The sequence below is a fragment of the Bos taurus genome, chromosome 28 (genome assembly GCF_002263795.3).
Source record: "Bos taurus isolate L1 Dominette 01449 registration number 42190680 breed Hereford chromosome 28, ARS-UCD2.0, whole genome shotgun sequence".
NCBI classification, from domain to species: domain Eukaryota; kingdom Metazoa; phylum Chordata; class Mammalia; order Artiodactyla; family Bovidae; genus Bos; species Bos taurus.
Window position 1 is genome coordinate 18,922,665 of NC_037355.1, and position 19,854 is coordinate 18,942,518.

Consider the following 19,854-nt stretch of genomic DNA (forward strand, 5'->3'; position numbering starts at 1 on the left):
ACAAGAACACACAACTCTGGAGCGCTCCTCTGCCCCTTTCACAGTCATTTTTCAGGTAGGCATTAGCAATGAACATCCAGTTTAACTTCTTTTCTGCCAAGTTAAAGAGGATGATTTTCCCTTTCACTGCCTCTTGGAGATGAACATCAACTGTTTCACTACTTGCGATTCAAATCCATTAATTAAAATAAATATAAAGTTTAAAAAAATCTTTCTTTCAGCCAAGAGGAAAAGGACAGATGGGGAAGCGGAGGAGGTGGAGATAGCTGATGTCTTCTTAAAGGGAAAGAAAAACAAGCATGAAATTGGGGGGAAAATTAATTAAGAGAGGTAAAGGGTACTTAGGTTTAATTTACAGTTCAGAACTATTTTGGGTCTTACAATAATTGAACTACTTAAGGGAGAAGAGGAAAACCTTCCTAATATTAAATTGGTAAGGTGGCTGTCATCATCTTAAGTCACCTCCAAAAACAGGTGATACCTGGCCTTTAGCAAGGGCTTCCCTGATAGCTCAGTTGATAAAGAATCTGCCTGCAATGCAGGAGACCGTGGTTTGATTCCCGAGTTGGGAAGATCCCCTGGAGAAGGGACAGGCTACCCACTCCATTATTTTTTAGCCTTTGGCAGTGCTTCAGACTGAACGTAGCAAAAACGTTCCATTATTGACTTCCAAAAGACACATCTGTTTTTTCCTTCCTCCTCAACCTCCCTCTGCATGCTCCCAATTTTGAATTTCTTTTTCCCTTGCCTCCCATTGCCTGAATGGCAAAGAGAAAAAGAAATCAGTTTAAATCCTTCTCCATCCCAACCCTACATACATCAGTGTGTAGAATCATATGGTTAGAAAACAAAGTTACATCACACATCACAACCTCTACAATTTTTTAGTGCAATGTGAACACCTAAAGTGTGACCTGAACACTACAAATTCCTGGGCTCAGCATATTTAAATAAAGAGCCCATACACCAAAGTGATCTGATTTCAGATAACCACACAACATTAAATCAGAGTAGAATGAAGCAGTTACTTTATAAGACCTTAGTGGAGATAGACAGAGATAAGAGAGTTATGCTGCTATAATTTTAGATAAATGAGATGAAAAAGAATACATATGCTTGCCATGCCGAGAACCAGTTCTTCTGCCTTCACAATGATTTATTTTTTCTTACAACTTAACATTCATTCATGATAATGGATGAAAAATATATGCTAAATTTCTTAAAAACTGAAAGCTATACTAGAAACCCCAAATACTTCAAATATAATTGAGTTCAAAAGTAGAAATTTTTATCAATTTATTTACCATGTTCTGTACTAAATTAAAAGACAGATATAGGAGTAAGCTGGCCAAGAACTACCGGGAAAAAAAGGAAATCTTCTTGCCCACTTTAAAAAAACAAAAAACTAATATAAGCTAGGAACTCAAGAGCATTTGAGAATGTAAGTATCTTAGTACTCTTTTGACTGGGTCTGAGTGCGATAGAGAGATGGACAAAATTTCTGAAAAATGATTTGAGAAAAAGTCAGAAGGTGATCTATCTGTGAATTAAGTAAAATGAGTCCTCATAAAGAAGCGGGCCAGAGAAAGAAGGATGAAAGATTAAAATACTAGCTGAGTTCCCAAAATATGAAGCAATGGTATAACTAAGAAAGTAGAATTAAGATGCTGTGCGTGTGTGTGTCTGTCTGTCTGTCTGTGTCTGTGTGTCTGTATGCTGGGGGTTCTTCCAATTCTTCTTGCTTCATGATTAATTAAGCAACTGTTAAAAAAAAAATCAGCTTTACTCATGCTTCTGTGTGATTCCTTCATTCCTAAATTTAATAGTTAGATGTGGGCTGGAAGTGAGATTTAAGCTTTATCAACCTTACCTACCACCACGTAGCTGTCAACTCATGGAAAAGAATATGTGGAGAGAATATACTTTAAGAAAGAGATTGCCAAAGCAACAGCTCATCTGCAAGCCCTGTCAGCTCCACCTCCAAAGTAGATTCCTAATCTTTACACTACTTTTCTTTTCTCTAGATTACTGCCTTCAATTGGGGTTTCTATACTGTTACATTCCACCCACCATCAATCTCTTTTTCAGAGAGTATAAAACAGATCAAGTAACTCTCCTACCCAATGCGCTCTGAAAGCTTCTCACTACACTTTCAATAAAATCCAACTTACTACCATGGCCCTCAACTCCCTATAACCCTCTAAGAAGGGCCTATGAGGCTTGTGTAATATGGTCCTTGCTTGCCTCCCCCACTTCATCTCTCCCCAGTGACTCTGAATGTCACCATATAGTCTAACCCCAGCAGCCTTCATTTGTTTCCAATTCACAAAGCTCATTTCTACCTGGTCAAAGTCACAGTCTCCAATACTCTGTTTAATATCCTTTAGGACTATTTTTTCTTAGTCTTGGAATGCTCTGACAACCAGATTTTTCCAAGGCTGACTCCTTAATACTCAGGAGCAGCTCAAATGTTATCTTCTGGTCACTTCTGACAACCCAGTAATACACAGCGCACACACACATACACACCCAAACGTATCATACTGCCACCTTGTTTGTCTTCATAAACTCATCTGTCTGAAATTATGTTGCTCATTTATTTGTATTATGTAACAACCTCCATACCCAAGATACACACACACACACACTTAAAGGTAAATTCCTTTTAGAGAATTCAGATATTCCTTGTCAAATCCCCAAAGTCTAGAACAATGCTGGTACCCAATAAATACTCACTATTTATCAAATGATAGATTCCATCTATCCCAAATTTTTCCCAAATCTTGTTTCTGTCTTGTATTTCTAGCACTTGTTCACTATCACTTCTCTTTTGTCTGCTCTTTTCTGAATGTCTTTCGGTCTTCACATTTTTCTTCATTTATCTATACTGCAACACAAAGGAAAATAGAACAAGGAGCATAAAAAGAAGGATGTTAATGGTAATAGAAACTCAGTCAGCCTATGCTACTGACAGTGGGGCAGAAGGCCAAATAAAATGCTTCTTAAGGGCAGACGCATTTAGGATAGAGCCCATCCATTAGAGCAGTCCTTAAAGACAGTTTCAAAAAGGAATTATGACAAGTAGCCTGTTTGTGGCCTTCAAAAAAAGTACCATATGCCTTAAGGACACTTAGCAGTTCTTAAAAACTTTAACGTGCAAAAGGTTCAGATGCAGATTTTGAGATGATCTGAGAATCTGTACATTCAATAAATACCTCCAGGTGATCCTGGTCTTAGGAAACTTTGAACTCTTTGGCCAAACAATAAACAGCAAGGACCTGAGGAATGGTATTACCAGGTAAATGGTTAACCAGTAAACATCATCTTTTTCTAAAGAAAAGTTTTTAAAAATTAGTTTATTTGGCTGCACTGGGTATTAGCTGCAGCATACAAACTCTCAGTTGTAGCATGTGGGATCTAGTGCCCTGAGCAGGGATCAAACTCAGATCCCCTGCATTGGGAGTGTGGAGTCTTAGCCACTGGGCCATCAGGGAAGCCTCAATAATCTTTTTTCAAATCTCTACCTTGAAGCTAATTCTCAAGACAAGCAAATTCCATTTTAATATTCGCTGAATATTACTTAAATTCATTGGTCTTTACCATTTTTAGCAACTTTCAAATTATAATAGCTACTACTATAAGAGTTATTATGCTCTAAATGCTATCATCAGCGTTTTACATATGTATCTTAATATTCTATTTTATAGATGAGCTTCAGCTAAATAAGTACAGACAACTACTATGAAGTAACAGATTTGGAAATCAAACACACCTGTATGTTACTAAAATCTGTGATCTACGGAGTCATGGGTTGTGTTGTACAAGTCACTTCAGTTGAGTTTGCTTCTTGGCAACCCTATGGACCACCGCCCATGAGGCTCCTCTGTCCATGGGATTCTCCAGGCAAGAATACTGGAGTGGGTTGCCATGCCCTCCTCCAGGGGATCTTCCCCACCCAGGGATCAAACCCAGGGATAGTGCCACCTGGGAAGCCCATGGAGTCTATACCTTCCACTAATTATACCTTAATAGAATTAAAATCAATAAATAAAATTTTTATTTTAGATTTTTAAATGGATAGAGGGCATTTTTCTCTTAAATATTCCTCACTCTAGAAAAAGACTGCCTGGAATTTCATTACATGGTGAATTTTGACAGTATATTTAAGTACCTTAACAATGACAGGGATTCTCTGATGGCTCGTGCAGTAGAGTCTCCCTGCAACTCAGGAGACACAGAAGCCAGAGGTTTGATCCCTGGGTCAGGAAGATTCCCCTGGAGGAGGAAATGGCAACTCATTCTAGTATTCTTGCCTAGAAAATCCCATGGACAGAGGAGCCTGATGGGCTACAGTACATGAGGTCTCAAAGAGTTGGACACAACTGAGCAGCCGCAGTGCATAGTGGTTTGTGTTCTTTCAAAGGACCACTGTACATGACCAGATATAAGTAACAATGACATGGCAACCCTGAAAACAAATAAATCTTAAAATTGCTTTTCTAAATCAATCACTATCTTCAATGAAAATCACTAAATATTAAGAACTGATTCACTATTTACAAATCAGTGGTTCTCAAATTGGGCTGACAACTAAGAATCACTTAAGGAGCATCTTAAAAATAAAAACTCTGGGCTTCATAGCAGTTCTTCTGAATTGGGGTTTGACCCCCAAATCTTTACTTTTGAAAGCTTTGCAGGGTTTTCTGATGAGTAAGGAGAATTCAGAATGTCTGTTACTCTGATTCCAGATTCTACAAGTGACTATACTGAGGACATAAAAGGGTGAAGTCTGCTAAAGACAGACAACTTGTTAAGTAGCACAGTAGGCTGGAAAAACAATATCCTAATTCTGCGTTTAATGCTTTCAACACCAACTCAAACAGCTGGTTTTGATAAAACTGTACTTATTTCTGCACTGCTGCTTAGGCCCTGGCAATAATTCACTATCGTCTTGCAACTTATTCTCTCATCTGCAAACTGGGAATAATAATAATGCCTATCTCTTAAGAGCTGGTATGAGGATTAGTATATTCATTACATAATGCTCCTAACACAACGCCTGGCATATACTGAGTGCTCATTAGATAGGTTACATAGCCCACTAAAAGAGCATGCCTTTTTTTAATTAGGGAGAATTTACTAAACCACTCCAATTACGAAATGAGTAAGAAACCCATGTTTAGCTTAGGAAATCCAAAAGGACTTTAAACCCGGGGTAAGGTTAAAATCAAGAACTTGCCTGATTCTCTCACAACAGTTTCTCATAGGATGCCATAGAATCATCTCGTGAACCAATCTCTGGACGAAGACCAGAACTCTGTATTTTTAAAATAACTCCCCTTCTCCCCTAACCAGGTGTTTCTTATGCAAACTCAGGTTTGATAACAGTTAGTATACAGAATCAGTGACCAAATGTCCTCTGAAGCTCCAGCAAAAAAATATATATATATACTACTGTGCTCTGTAACCAGAAGAGCAGCGTAATCAGACCCTGATGCAAACAACAGCTGGGGACGGCTGTGGGGAGTAACTGTGGTGACCCTCTTATCTCCTCAGAAACAGAAGATTACGAAAGCGCGGTCCAGCAGACAGTGCGGCCACAAGGAGCTAAAGTTAACTCAACAGCCTCCTTCCCAGGGCTAAGGCCACAGGAAAACGACCTTGGAGGGCGTATTAGGCCGGAGTGGCGCCAGGAGGTTAACGACCCTCCTGCCCGGTTCCGGTGACGGCCAGGAGTCTGCACTACACCACAAGCCAGACGACGGAAGTGCGTCACCCCAACATGCCGAGGAATGCCGGGAATTGTAGTTAATTGGCTGTTTCTCTTTTGCCCCAATTCGCCTTTCTTCTAAGAAGCAGACACCTCGGAACCGTAATGCAGGTCGATTTATGACCCACAAATCTAATCCTTCCCTTTTCCAGATGACAAAGGGAACTCTCTCAGAGCGCATGCGGAATACCGGACCACAAGTCCCAGCATGCTCTGCAGGGCGCCGGGAACGCCTGATCACCGTCGTAGGTGCGGGCCGCATGAATGGAGCTTCTGGCGTAAGGCAAAGCCCGCCACCGTCCGCGCAGCCGGTGCCTGCTCCCAGAGCGTGAGTGCGGGTTGTGGGCCGTGCGCGTGCGCGCCCAAAGGGGGCGCGAGGCAGGCACGCCCGGCCGTTGCCGGCGCGTGGCTGCTGAGGTTGGCGGCTGTAGTGCCGCGCGCCCGACTGACCGGTAGTTGCGGGGCCTCCAGCCTCGCTCCGGGCTGCGGGCAGCCGTGGCGGCCGCCGGCGACCGCAAGGGGCGGAGGAAAACTGGGGGCGGAGGGGGGCGGCCTCGGCACGCAGAGGAACTGCAGGGCATGCCCCGAGACAACATGGCCTCCCTGATCCAACGGATCGCCCGCCAGGCGTGCCTCACCTTCCGGGGCAGCGGGGGCGGCCGCAGCTCTTCCGACCGCGGCGAGGCGCCAGGCCCGGAGGCGCCGATACCGCAGGGCTTCCCGGAGAACCTGAGCAAGCTGAAGAGCCTGCTGACCCAGGTCCGCGCGGAGGACCTGAACATCTCCCCGCGTAAGGCCACGGTGCAGCCGCTGCGGCCCAACCTGCCGCCCGTCACCTATATGCACATCTGCGAGACCGACGGATTCAGCCTCGGCGTGTTCCTGCTCAAGAGCGGCACCTCCATCCCGCTGCATGACCACCCGGGCATGCACGGCATCCTCAAGGTGCTCTACGGGACCGTGCGCATCAGCTGCATGGACAAGCTGGAGGTGGGCAGCGGGCAGCGGCCGCGGGCCCCGCCACCAGAGCAGCAGTTCGAGCCGCCTCTGCAGCCCCGGGAGCTGGACGCGGTACAGCCGGGCGTGCTGCGCTCCCGAGCAGAGTACACGGAGGCCAGCGGCCCGTGCTTCCTCACGCCGCACCGGGACAACCTGCACCAGATCGACGCTGTGGACGGGCCCGCCGCCTTTCTGGACATCCTGGCCCCGCCCTACGACCCCGACGACGGCCGGGACTGCCACTATTACCGAGTGCTGGAGCCTGTCAGAGCCAAGGAGGCCTCCGGCTCGGCCTGTGACCTGCCCCGAGAAGTGTGGCTCCTGGAGACCCCGCAGGCCGATGACTTCTGGTGCGAGGGGGAGCCTTATCCAGGTCCCAAGGTCTTCCCTTGAAGCCGCCGGCGCCCGAAAGCGGTGGGCCGAACACTTGCCCTACTCAGATCTAGGCTTGGCTGGCCGCGACCCCATCACAAGGGCTTTCTTCCTTCCCCCAGCCTGGGTGTTGGATCTACTGGAATGGGCAGTAGCCGCTTCCTCGGGAGTCTTGGGAAGCGCGGGCGACTGGATTGCAACCACCGGGCACTGTTTTGGGGGCGGAGTAGGCGGGGAAGCTAGGTTGTTTCCTGGCTCTGTCACTGCCACTGGGGTTTGGAGTGGGGGGAGGGGGAGGGGACAGGGGACTTATCTGAAGTGCTTCCATCTTAAAGCCATAATGAAAATTTTCTTTCCTCTGTTCCCATCCTATTCAAAATATACAAAGTGGTTTTCTCCGCCCTCCTCTGGGTAAATAGGGTTTGTTTTCCACTTGTGTCCTTATGTCCTTTTACTGCTTATTGTTATAGTTCTAACTTATTGACTTTGCATGACCTAGTGGTTTGAATAGTTTTTAGTTCAAGTCATTGGTAAAAACTAGGTTTAAAGAGCTGAGCTACTATTTAAAGTGAGCTGTCCGGCCTAATTAAGTTTTGTGAAAATTAAATCCATCTTTTCAGATTTGAGGGATTACACTCTTAACTATGCATGTAGAGGACAAGATTTCTTTTCTTTCCTCCCCTTGCCCAGTAACCATATCTCGGTTACGCTGGTGGCAAAAACTAAGCAATTCAAGCACCTGTATATCTCAGTGACAAATGATTACTTAGGGCTTCCCCCACTGAGTCTCCAGATCTAGAGTTGAGCAGATTTTTTTTCACCTTCAATGCAAAAACTGTATTATCCTGAAGTGACTTTTATGTCTTAGTGTACTTTAGGAAGTAATAAAGTAATTCTGTATTTTCTAACCAGAGCTGAATCAGTATGCTTCCAAACAACTGAATGTAAAACACTGGTAGCCAGCTGTTGAATTCTGTGTGCCCCTATTTACTTCCAGTATTTTCCTGCAAAAGTAGAGGAAAACGTTGATGACTGCTTCAGATTCTCTTAGGAGCTCTAATGTTCGAGGGGCTGGTGGTTCCAGCTGTGTTGCTGGTGGCAATGTTCTTAGGACAGCCCCCCTCAGTGCTTGCTTCATCTGGGGTGGGTTTTCTGCAGGAAGAGAGGCATGGATGACCAGGGCTAGATAACTGAGAATTAACTATACTGCTAGCCACTTTAGGGCACCCAAACTTGGGACAAAACACTTCCCACTCCGAACCTCTTGAACTGTTGTGCTCTCTGTGACTAGTTTTATCTTTGTCCTTTTAATAGGCGGAGCAGCTTTACCTTGTTTACAAATGTATTGACACCATTTGCTTCAGGCCAAGGAACACTCCTGTTTCCCCCCTTTTTACTATTTATAGGATTACTTTTTTCACAAAACTTTTAATAAAAACAAACTGTAAAAATAAACACATTAAAATTTGCCCAGCTGTTGTCTAAGCCCTCTTGATTGACTTATCCAGGTAGTAATTGAGTTCTGTAATAAAGAGGGATTTGCTATTGGTGGAAAGTGATGACCCTGTAGGGAAGCAGTATGTGCCTTTGCCTCTTTGCACACTCAGTTACAGAGGCCCAGAGTGAAGGAAGTTTTGTTCCCAAACTTAGAATGGAAAAGCAAATTCTTAATGATTTTTCTTAAAAAAACAAAAAAGATGGTACTCAATATGATATGCCAACTGTGCTGTAAAACCTCACAGAGGCATAATGCATTTCTTCTAGGTTGCTAAGTTGTTTTATGACAGTGTCCCATTCTGGTGTGATTTATTATACCTTAGGGGGAGTTTGAAGCACTTCTTTATGCTGTTTTGTTTGAAATTAAGTTCTAGATATGCAAATGATGACTTCCTTTAAAACTGTTCACAAGGGTTTTTTTTTTTCATAACAGTGATGAATGTGTATTATCAATTACATACCTACCTGTTTTGAATTATATTGTAGCAAAAAGTTGACCGACTTATAACAGTTGTTGATGATGGATGATGTTTAAGTTATAATACAACCTGGAGTACATTAAACTAACCTACAAAGATTCATTCTGGCAATAAGACAGTAATAAAGGAGGAATTGTTTTTCCAAATTTCATTATGAAAATTTTTAAAGTTTTCATGTACAAGCAAGTTGAAAAGACTAAGGTGCTTTTTAAAAGAGTAACTGAAATTATCGCAGGCCAAAACAGCAATATATATCTAATTTAGTTCAGTAAGAACAGTGGAACTTTGGGTTCACTAATAAATTCTGAGTAAATTAATGGTGAAAACAAAATTAACTTGTTATAGTGAGCCACTGAGGAAAGAATATCCTTAAAGACAAAATATGCAGAAAAGCCTTGCACCTTTCTGCATAAACTCTTAGATATGATCATGTGCTGCTGTTGTGTTTCCTTATATTCCTGTAATATGGGTAACAACTGTGGAAAAAAGTTGTCTTCTCCTACAGAGACTAATGAGCACAATGATACTAATCATTTAACTTTTCTGTTGAATAACAAATGCAATAACTGCCTCTCATGGATGAAAGTTTGTCTAATACTTTTAAAGCTTTTTAATTCTCTGGTTATATCAATTTAGAGTATTATATATCTACCTACTACTTTATGGGAATTGATTTTTTTTTTTATTAAGTCTGAATTGCATGGATGGAATTTACACTAACTGCTGTTTACCAGTGAAAATGATGAACTGTTTTTTAAAGTAATGTGTGTTGGTCAACAGAAGTGGGTTATCTGACCTTTCAACACTAACAGCCTTTAACTTTTCCCAAAACTGACACCTTTTATTCCTTCTGCATTGTCCCCTTGTAGGTGCATTAGTCTAGGCATCTCAGGGGGATTCTCGTCACTGATCTATTCCAAATAGTAGAATCTTGTGCTCTAGTTCTGCTCACCGAAGAAGCAATAGTGTGTCTTTAATTCAGGACTCTGCCCATTACTATTCAACTCTAACCTGAAGGCACGGCCACTCTTGTAATTCTCTTGTTCTGAATTCAGAACTTCACATCACACACAGAAGCTGACCATTGATTCTTACAGTACAATGAGTGTCAAAGAAGGAAATCATTTGTTAAGCCCCATATAATATGATAATGAATCTTCTGATCCAGGGATGTTTACATTTCTGGATTAAAATCTGTACTTATGGAAAATAAAGGCATTTTGAAATTGTTCAGAGGTAATCTTATTTGATTATTGCAAAATGGAGGAGAATGTTACTTGAGCTATGATGTCTATATTTGAATTACTATAAAAGGTTCACAGTCTGTATGGTAAGATTATGTTGTAAAAAACGGGGTCTTCTGGAGATTCTAAAGTCCAAGTAATAATATAAACTGAATAGTTTATTTCCCTGTTTGTAATCTTTGAAACAGCCTGATTGAAAACACATCTGAAATTATCTAACATGCTACCATACTATTTTGCTGCACCAAAAATACTGCTTTTATATTTAACCTAAGGAAAATAAGCTAGTGCAGAAAAAAGAAAAACAACTTTCATTCTTGGAGGAAAGAATCTATGGACTTAAATATTTTCTTGTCTTTGCTTTTTCTGTAAAACTTGTTTAACTACTTCGGATTGGCAGCATTGTAGGCACTTGTGGTGAGGGGATAGCGACCTTTCCTTCCCACCACCACCCCCAAAGTTGTATTGAACTGTTAAAATACCACTACAGCCATTTTTAATATATACCAAACAATTTGCCTTAGTTTCATTAGCAGTTAGGATATTGAAATTAAATAGCCTGGTTTACAAATAGTTGGAAACCTAACCTAAAATTAGTATACCTATTTTTAATGTGTACTGAACCATCTCAACTGCATTATAATCTTTAAGGAATTAGTCTCTGGACATTTATTTTTAATAAGAATTCCCAGTAACAGCTGAAACATCTGTATTATTTAATAAAGCATATTGACTAAAAGAGAGCAGACCTATTAGCTTTATATGCTTTATTTCTTGGGCGGAGTAAAAAAAATGAGACACCTGTGAAAAGTATCCCGAATGTTTCAAGCAGAGTAAAATACGATTAAAGATTGACCTAACATGTTGAAATCAAGGAGTAAAACCCAGACAGTTGGCTCTGAAAAAACACCAAGGTGTATTCCTTATGGTATGGCAATGCCAGGTCACCAAACCTACATCAAGGCAAAAGTGACTGTGTAATCAATTTAACTATCAAAATGTCTTTCATCTTATTAAAAAAAGACTTTAGTCTGTTGCTTTGTAAATGATTTGTTTACCTTGTCTTGATTGAAGGAGCTCTAAAATTAAAATTTGGCAAGACAATTATAAATCACATAAAACTTAGATGTATCTATTTATGGCTTCCCCGTTGGCTCAGGTTGTAAAGAATCTGCCTGCAACGTGGGAGACCTGGGTTCGATCCCTGGGTCAGAGAAGTCCCCTGGAATGGCATCCCACTCCAGTATTGTTGCCTTGAGAATCCCATGGACAGGAGCCTGGCAGGCTACAGTCTATGCAATGGCAAAGAGTCCGATCAGACTGAGCAACTAACATTTCATTTTCATTTAGGTTTATTTTTTAATGATGTTTTAGTAGGAGAGTATTATTAAAAAGTTATCAAAATGGCATTGTTGTATATACAAAACGTCTTTAACAAAATTGGCCAAGCAAGGATGATACTATGCCAACAAGCTAGGAAATAATGAATCTAATGAGATGACTCCAATCACTTAGAACGATCTGACACCGGATTTTAGGAAGTTCCATTTAGTAGTTCTGAGAGGTATTGTGCATCTTTGAAATAAGAACAGGGAAGAAATAAGGGTTACTTATCCCCGCAAATCAGATTTCAAATTCTAGTGCTGGTAAGGGCCGAAAAAGAGTTTCCCTGAGTACCAGCCACTGTCTGCTGTTCTAAAATACAAGCCATCTATTATCAGCCATGTCTTAGTAACAGTGACAAAGGACAGACGACACAGTTTTCAGATGATGTATCTAGACACTCCAATGTGTTACACTTGTGTAAGGATCCAGAGGCAGTGAGTGAAGTTAAATATTCAGGTCCAGTTTTAGAGTAAAAAAGATAACAAAGACAATCTGTATTATAGATATTGTCGGGGGGAGGGGGTGTCAGTTAATTTGTATTTTAAAATCACTACAAAAGGCTTGTACTAAAATGACCCCTAGAGTATTGTTTTGCAAAGCATTATCCAACGAAGGGCCATATTTACCTATTTGATTCAGATTGTCTTGAGATTTTAAGGCTGGTGTACACCTGTACATCATCTAAAAAGCTGGGTATTTGTCTCTAGACCGACCAGACCTATGGCAGAGAATGATCCTTCCAAATGGGTGTAATTGGGGAGACGTCTAGAGAGAAATGAGTCCTGGGGTAATTCCTTTGGTAACCATTAATGCTGTCATCAGCAGTGTCTGAGTGCATTTTTGATCAGAAGAGGCGATAGCGCTTTTCAAAAAGTTTTCTGTGGTCATGAGACTAATCCTGGAACCTGAAAGTCATTTCCAGCTTGACCACGCCACCACACTTTCCACAAAGCCACATCTCGTCTGAGTTCCAGGCTCTGGTCAGGGTTCTGAAAGCAGTTGCAAATGTGTAGTCTCCGAGTGGGCACTTGTTTGTAAGTATTTATTTTCCGGAGCCCACTCAGGAGCAGAGAGAAGCTATAGGCTGTTACAGAGGACGGAACAATGAGTCAAAACAACGCCTCCCCACTTTTACACTAATGCATGGGGGAAATCCCCGAATGCTAGCGAATGCTCGTGTTTGATTATGAATGGAGATTGCTTTGCGGCAAGAGAGCCGATGTGGAAAGACTAGCAAAGAAAACTTGGAGACCATGGCTTGGTCAAAGTACTAAAACCCACTGGGTACTGTTGAAGTCACACCCAATAAATCTTGCATAAATAATTTCTGCAGCAAAAATATTGTTGAAAAGTATTTATTTACACTATAGTCATAAACCATTCATTATCCGAACTTGAGTTAGTGGTTTTGTGTTAGAATAAATCATTTATATTTCCACAACTATTAAGAGCTAATAACCAAACAAGTCAGCTCCAGTAACATTATTTACATTCCTATCTGCAATTTGACTACAAAGGTAACACTTTTAAGTCACAAAACAGAGCATACAAAAATATACTTTCTAAAAAAAATTCCAAATATTAATAGGCAGAAATATACAGCCATACTAAACCCAGGGAGTGATTTTTTCTCCATAGTAAGGCAACCCATTTACATGCAGACCCTGTAACATTGTCTACATCACACAAGGCACCAGGGACACGTCCAACACAACTGCATGCATCCTAGCTTCAGAGAATATATGTACATCCCCCTTTAAATAAGTTAACCTCTGACTCATTGCAAGAGATCATACATGTTTTACTTTTTCTTTTCCCAAAGGTTCAGAAATTGGAGAACAGTGCACATCAAAAATACACAAAATCTGAATGGATATACACTGAAAAAATAGTCTTTACGTTTCTCAAACCACTCAAAAAGAAGCAGGTATTGCTATGTCCCTCCCATCACATTGCACTTCTGTTCTCTAAGTTTATAATACATATTGCTTAAAGGGTTGAGATGACTAGATAAGCTTTGATTCACTGCTAGGGCAACAGAATGCAGCGTAAAGGCCATGCTTCGCCCACTGTACAGCATCCCCTGAATCAGTCCCAGGCCATTAAAGTGCACATCAGCTTTGCTTCTGCCTTTTTGCTGTCCCCATCTGAAGAGATCAGCATCTCCCAAACTACTGTAGAAGAAGTCTCAAATCAGTTCTGACATCCAGAGTCAAAAAACTAACCAGTCAAAATAAGAGAGGGGCACCAAACCTAGTCAAACAACCCTTTAAAGTAGGGTCAGGCCTCAGCCCTCTAGGCCAGAGGCCCCCCACCCAACTCCCTTCTGTGCCTCCCCATTAATTTGGGGTGACAGTCAACTCACCTAAGACAGACTAAGGTGGGCTAAGTTTTAGAAGCAGGCTAAGACCTGCTTCTAAGTGGAAAGGAGGGGGTGGGGTGGGGGCCGTGCTGGGCTCCTTCAAGGCCCTTTGCCCAATGAAATGAGGGAAGGGCAGGAATGGGTGGTAGTGTTTGTCGTGCAGCTCCAATGGACGAAGGGCCTCGGGGCCTCAAAGGGCTGGTGTGTCAACGTGAGTCTCATCTCAGGGCGTCCGGGTCCGAGACGAACAAGGGCCGAGGGACCCCCCACCAATAGTGCTGCTGTTGCTGCTGCATAGGGTCCCCCCGGCCTGCGCGCCCCCGCTGCAAGAGGCGCTGGAGGCGGCCGGCACCGCCGAGGACGGGGCGCTGCTCTTTCGCTCCTTCTGTCTCAGGTGGATCTTGGTGTGGCGCTTCCTCTCATCACTGCGGGCAAACTTGCGGCCACAGTAATCACAGGCAAAGGGCTTCTCGCCAGTGTGGGTGCGGATGTGGGTAGTGAGGTGGTCGCTGCGGCTGAAGTTGCGCATACAGATCCGACACTGGAAGGGCTTGTGCCCCGTGTGGATTCGGATGTGCCTGGTCAGCTCGTCCGAGCGGGAGAAGCGCCGGTCACAGCCTTCTGCTGGGCACGGGTAGGGCCTCTCGTGCACTGGGGTCTTGCTCGGCCTGTTGGGGTACTTTCGAGGCCTCAGAATGGGCCGCAGTGGCAGATGGTGTGGGTTGTAGGCGGCCGCGGCAGCCGCTGCCGAGCCAGTGCCAGGTAGCCGGGGTCCCTCGCTGCCTCCGCCTGCCCCTGGCCCTGTGGCCCCAGCACTGGGCCCTCCCAGGGTAAAGTTGCGGATGGTGGAGAGCGGAGTGAGTGGAGGGGGGACTCGCAGGGAGTCCAGGGGACAGGGAAAGGGCTTGCGGTCTGGGCCAGCTGTACCGTGTAGGTCTCTCTGGCACTGTGAGGGGAAAAATCCAGGATAGTCTGGGATCATGGGGAAGAGACTTGGGTCCGTGGCTGGCTTGGGGGACGGATAGGAAGGAGGTGGTGGGTAGGCCAGAGAGGAGGAGGTGGAGGTGGTGGCTGCTGATAGGAACGCAGAGGGGTCCTGGTATAGGTCTCCTCCACAGCCCGCATAAGGAGGAGGCGGCGGCGGAGTGTAGAGGTGGTCCAGGTCAGGCTGGGTCTGGGACATGGTGCACACACCCAAGGGTCCAGTGGCCAGTGGGTTGGGAGAGGCAGAGGTGATGCTGGAGGAGGCTGTGGTGGAAGCTGGGGAGGTGACCCCCTGCAGGATGCCTGCACTCACAATGTTGATGATACCTTCTGGGTAGCAGCCGGCACCAGGGTACTGGGGGTCAATGGAGAACTTGCCCATGTAAGTGAAGGTCTGGTTTCGGGGTGCTGAGCCCGGAGCAAAGCTGCTGGGATATGGAAGATCCAAGGACCTCTTCTCTCCAGTCATGTCAATGTTGATCATGCCATCTGGGGAGGGGAAAAGAAGAATGGAGGTGGAGCATTGAGAATGCAGCCAAGAATCCCTTCTCACCCTTCTGTCTCACATGAGTCCCACCCCAGGGACTCCAGCACTGTATAGCCGGGGCAGAATTCAACAGGTGGGGAAACTGTGGCCCAAAGACAGTAAGAAGAGGCTAGCCCAGATCCTACTGTGGAAGCCAGCCACAGTCTAGGATTCAAACTACCTCCAGGCAAACAGGATGAGCTACCCCCACCCCCACCCCTACCACATACGGCCATCTGTGGCTCCAGTCCCCAATGAAAACACCCAATAATAGCAGCAGCAGTATTAAAAATTCCCCATCTGCCTGGAAGTTCTCCCTCTCCTTTGCCTGAGGTCCCACAGCTAGAGCAGGCACTGCCCAGGAGACTGACCCCAGCCAGTGCAGCGAAGGTGTCAGCCTCAAAGGTGAGCCAAAGAAGGGGGTCAATGATTTCCCGGCTGCTCCACACCCCAGGTTCCTTCCTTCCCTCCCTCTCCCGCTGCTGGAGGGAATCAGGCTCTGCCATGGAAGGAGTCTAAATAGGTTTCCTTTCCCAATCTTTTCAGCCTAGTCCCACACCTGCGCGGCCTCGCCTCAGCGCAAAAGCAGTGGCAGGGCTTCGGGGAAGGTGCGCGGGCTTCGGGAGACCACTTGCCACCGCCAAGGAAACTCGCGGCGCCGGCTCCCTACGGGCCTCCCTCGGCAGCCACGGGGCCGCTTCCCGCCGTTGCCCGCCCCATCTCCTCCTCCCCGCCGGGCCAACCCCCTCAACTTCGCTGGCAGCGCGCAGGTGGGGGCGCTCCTTCAGACTGCAGGAGGAGCGCGCTCCGAGATTTTCCCCGGGTCTCCTCTACCGAGCAGGAAGCGGCGGACGCTTTCCTCGGGCATCTCCGCTGCTCCGCTCTCCAGACGCTCAGCTTTCCGCCAGAGCCCCGAACTTCCCCATCACTTTGCCCCTACCGCGGGACTGGGGAGGCTGGGGTGCCGCCGGCATTAAGGCTCGCATAAGCCCCGAAGCCTGGTGGGGCACCACCTCCTACTCTTATGCCTAATTCCGCCCAGGGCTGGGCGCGCCGCAGCGCACGCACGCCGGTTCGCTGGCAACCTGGTGCATCTGCCCGCGCGCCCAGCTCCAACGCCCGGGTCCCCGCTCCCGCTTTCCTCCTGCACCCACTTCTATCCTTCAAATCCAGTTCAATCAACACCTTCCACCTCTCCTCCAAGTCCCGCACACGCACGAAAACCCACCCACCACCTCCGAGCGGCGTGGGTCCCGGTTCGCGAAGGGGGCACGCGGCTTACCTCCGGCCACTCCGTTCATCTGGTCAAAGGGGCCTCCCAGTTCGGCATTGGGGAAAATGGTCACCGACGTGGGGGCGAGGTCCTCCACCGGGTAGATGTTGTCAGACAGCTGGTGCACAAAACCACTGAGAGTTACTGGGATTTTGTCTACGGCCTTGGCGGTCATCATTTGCTCCTCGCACAACCTGGAGACCCAACTCCCTCGCTACCTGGAGTGTCAGAGAAGCCGTTTTGGAGAGGGATTGGACTGAGCCTAGGTTGGTATCTCCTTGCGCCCTCCACACTTAAAAGCAACTACCCCCCTCAAAAAAAAAAAAAAAAAATCTAACAGATCTAAAACTAGCAAACAAGTTGCTGGTTTTTTAAGAAGAAAGATGGCTATTTGCCACTGACTCTCGCCTGGGTTCCGGCTGGGAAGCCAGGAGTCGCTGGTGTAGTGTTATTATAACAGTCAGTGTGTCCCCTCGCCGAGCTATTAATCAATTGCTGCTCTCTCGGTTAGACGGAAAGTGTTGCTCTAAGTATTTATGGGCAGGTCCTCAATGCCCGTGACGTCACTGCCCATATATGGACTGAGGAACAGGGCTGGGCCTGGTGGCTTTTGCCGTCACATGGCCTATTTGCATAGGGGCTCGGCTGCGCGGGCTCCAGCGGGCTCGCGACTCCCAGCTTGCAGCCCGCAGGGGTCTGGGGCAGGCGGCCCGAGCCGCAGCCCGGGTCCAGGGCTCAGAGCCTGCCAGGGAGGGGCCGCGCCAAAGGTCCGGCTTAGGCTACTGTGGGAGAGCGATCGGGTCCCGGCTGCTGCGCGGCCTCCGGGGCGGGGAGGAATTCCGGTTCTCCGGACTTTCCAAAAAAGGCGAAGATCCGGTGCCGGCAGCTCCGCCTCCCCAGCCCTTGTTTGGGAGCCATTCCGGAAAATTAAACTTCGGAAAGAAACCGAACGGAGCCGAGACACTACAGTCAAACCCCTACTCACTTTCTTGGCAGCTCAAAACCGCAAGCAAAAGGAGGCAGAAAAGAAAAAAAAAAAAAAAAAAAGCTGCATGCATTCACGGAAGCTGACTGCTTTTTTCTGAATTACTTGGTGGAAAGAAGTGGCTGGTGATAAGAGTGAATGCGGTATTGCTTTTTTGGAAAGTCTGTTCTATTTATACAGGAGCGAAAACGGAACAGGTTTGGGGTTGTTTGTTTGTTTAAGTATTTTGGGCACCTTGGGGGGGGGGGTAGACCCTTGGAGGAGCAGATAACTGCGGGGAGCTTCGAGAGAAATCCTCAGCCGGAGACACCCCCCTTCCTGTGCCCGCGCGCTCCCCGCCCCCCTTCAGCTGCTGCGCTTAGCGGGCGCCCTTCCCGGCGCGTCTGGGCGGTCGGCTGTGTGGGGGCGTCCAGATGGAGGTTTGGACACTCACCCTGCCCCGCCACACGCACACACACTCTTACACTCACACGCGCTCCACTTCCGCTACACACACTCCAGCCCCCGCCGCCTTCTTCACACACCCACTCGCACACCTTACGCTACACACCTCCCTGTTGACAGCGCGCCCGTGCATCCGCCTCTCCAACAGAGTGACTGGTCGGCAAGAGCGGGCGCCTGGGTTTGCTCGACAGGGTGCTCTGCGAAAACACCCATCCTCGCCTTCACACTGCCTGGACCGACCGCCACCGCAGTCCCCCACCCCCAAAACCCTCCGGAGGGGCGCTCTGCCCGCATCCGAGCCCTACTCCAAAACACACACATTTAAGAGGAATATCCTTCCTTTCCCTGGCCAAGAGCCACCTCGGAGAGCCCAGAGAGGTCCAGAGTGATAGCAAACGGTGACGCTAACGCCAGTTTCAAGTCGCCATCACCGTACACACTTTACCTTTGAGAGTTCAAAACAAAACAAACAAACAAACAAAAAACTTGCCCCGACAAGAACCTTTATGCTTAGTTCTCAAAACAATTTTTAAACTTTTCAGAGGTCCAGACTCTGGTCGGCTGTTCTGACCTCTCCTATCTCCTGGCGCGCCCTAGCCCGCCTTGGGAGCGCTCCGAGCCTGGCCGGGGCCTCGTAGGAGGATGGTCTCAATTGCTCAAACCTGGAGAGCGGCCGCCTGCCACCTCTTTCCCGCCCCCAAAGCAGCCGAGGCCTGGGACCGTGCGCGGGACTGCCTCTAGGGCCCGGCCCTGCCCCAGCCCGCGGCCAGCCAGGACAGCCCCAGCCTCGTGGGGGCGCGGGCTACCGAGAGCCACGGCGCCACGCCGTGGAGGCAGCGCGGCGCTGCAGGCGGCTCTCCCGCCGCTCACCTGCCGCGGCGAACCAGCTCCCGCCCGGCCCCGCGCGCGCGGCGGTCAGGGCCCCGGGGCGGCGGTGAGCGGCCTCAGCTCCTCTTCTCGCGCTCCACTTCTCCCTCAGCCCGCCTCGAAATTGGCCGGCCATCTTCCTGACTTAAAACACCCAGAGAAATTTTGGGAAAGTTTGTTGCTGGCGCTGCGCGCACTTTTCCAATTGGAAATTAAAAATAAAAGGGGAAAGGAAGGAAGTCGCGGCAAGATTAGCACCCTTGGAAGTACCCCCACCCTCGACAAAAACGTGAAAAGTTCCCGTTTCTTTAAAAAAAGAAGAATAAAAGAAAGCTGCACTCTTACCACGTGCGCCAGCCCGCTCCGCCTGCGCTCCGGCCAGTCCTGCGGCCCCCGCGCGGACCACCGGCAAGACGACGCCTCGGAGGGGAGCCCGACTCGCATCTCCAGCCCTGAGTCCGAAAGAGTTGGGGGGTGGGGGACCGAATTATGCAAATATGGGTCGTGGCAGCGGGGCTCGGGTTACGGCCCCCGCCGGCCTCCGAGGTGAGGCACCCACCGGCGGCAAGCGCGGGCGCCGCGACTGGTTGCGCTTCGCTCCTCTCCACGCACGTGGGCGGGCGGGCGGGCGGGCGAGTCACCGGGGCCGCCCCGCGGTGGGCGCCG

The 19,854-nt window shown here is 47.2% G+C and overlaps 2 protein-coding genes across 3 annotated transcripts; one reads left to right on the forward strand and one right to left on the reverse strand.

Annotated features, from left to right (window-relative positions):
- The first annotated feature begins 5,994 nt into the window (after positions 1–5,994).
- ADO (2-aminoethanethiol dioxygenase) lies at positions 5,995–10,350 on the forward strand. The gene has a single exon (XM_002698851.6). It carries the CDS (start codon positions 6,350–6,352, stop codon positions 7,160–7,162), a length of 813 nt encoding a protein of 270 aa, XP_002698897.1. The 5' UTR covers positions 5,995–6,349; the 3' UTR covers positions 7,163–10,350.
- A 2,736-nt stretch (positions 10,351–13,086) lies between these two features.
- On the reverse strand, positions 13,087–19,739 carry EGR2 (early growth response 2). 2 transcript variants are annotated; one of them, XM_002698852.6, is made up of 3 exons: positions 19,534–19,739; positions 16,902–17,010; positions 13,087–15,582 (listed from the first exon to the last, which is right to left on the reverse strand). In XM_002698852.6, exons 1-3 carry the CDS (start codon positions 19,630–19,632, stop codon positions 14,333–14,335), a joined length of 1,458 nt encoding a protein of 485 aa, XP_002698898.1. In that variant the 5' UTR covers positions 19,633–19,739; the 3' UTR covers positions 13,087–14,332. The 2 variants fall into 2 exon arrangements, with proteins under 2 accessions (XP_002698898.1, XP_015316473.1); XM_015460987.3 differs by lacking the exon at positions 19,534–19,739 and adding an exon at positions 17,111–17,740.
- Positions 19,740–19,854: the final 115 nt, after the last annotated feature.

Coding starts and splice junctions, on each gene's coding strand:
- ADO (XM_002698851.6), top strand. CDS start 6,350: ATGCCCCGAGACAACATGGCCTCCCTGATCCAACGGATCGCCCGCCAG.
- EGR2 (XM_002698852.6), bottom strand. CDS start 19,632: ATGCGAGTCGGGCTCCCCTCCGAGGCGTCGTCTTGCCGGTGGTCCGCG. Junction 17,011..19,533: donor GGAGCGGGCTGGCGCACGTG/GTAAGAGTGCAG, acceptor TTTGTGCACCAG/CTGTCTGACAACATCTACCC. Junction 15,583..16,901: donor GATGAACGGAGTGGCCGGAG/GTAAGCCGCGTG, acceptor TCCCCTCCCCAG/ATGGCATGATCAACATTGAC.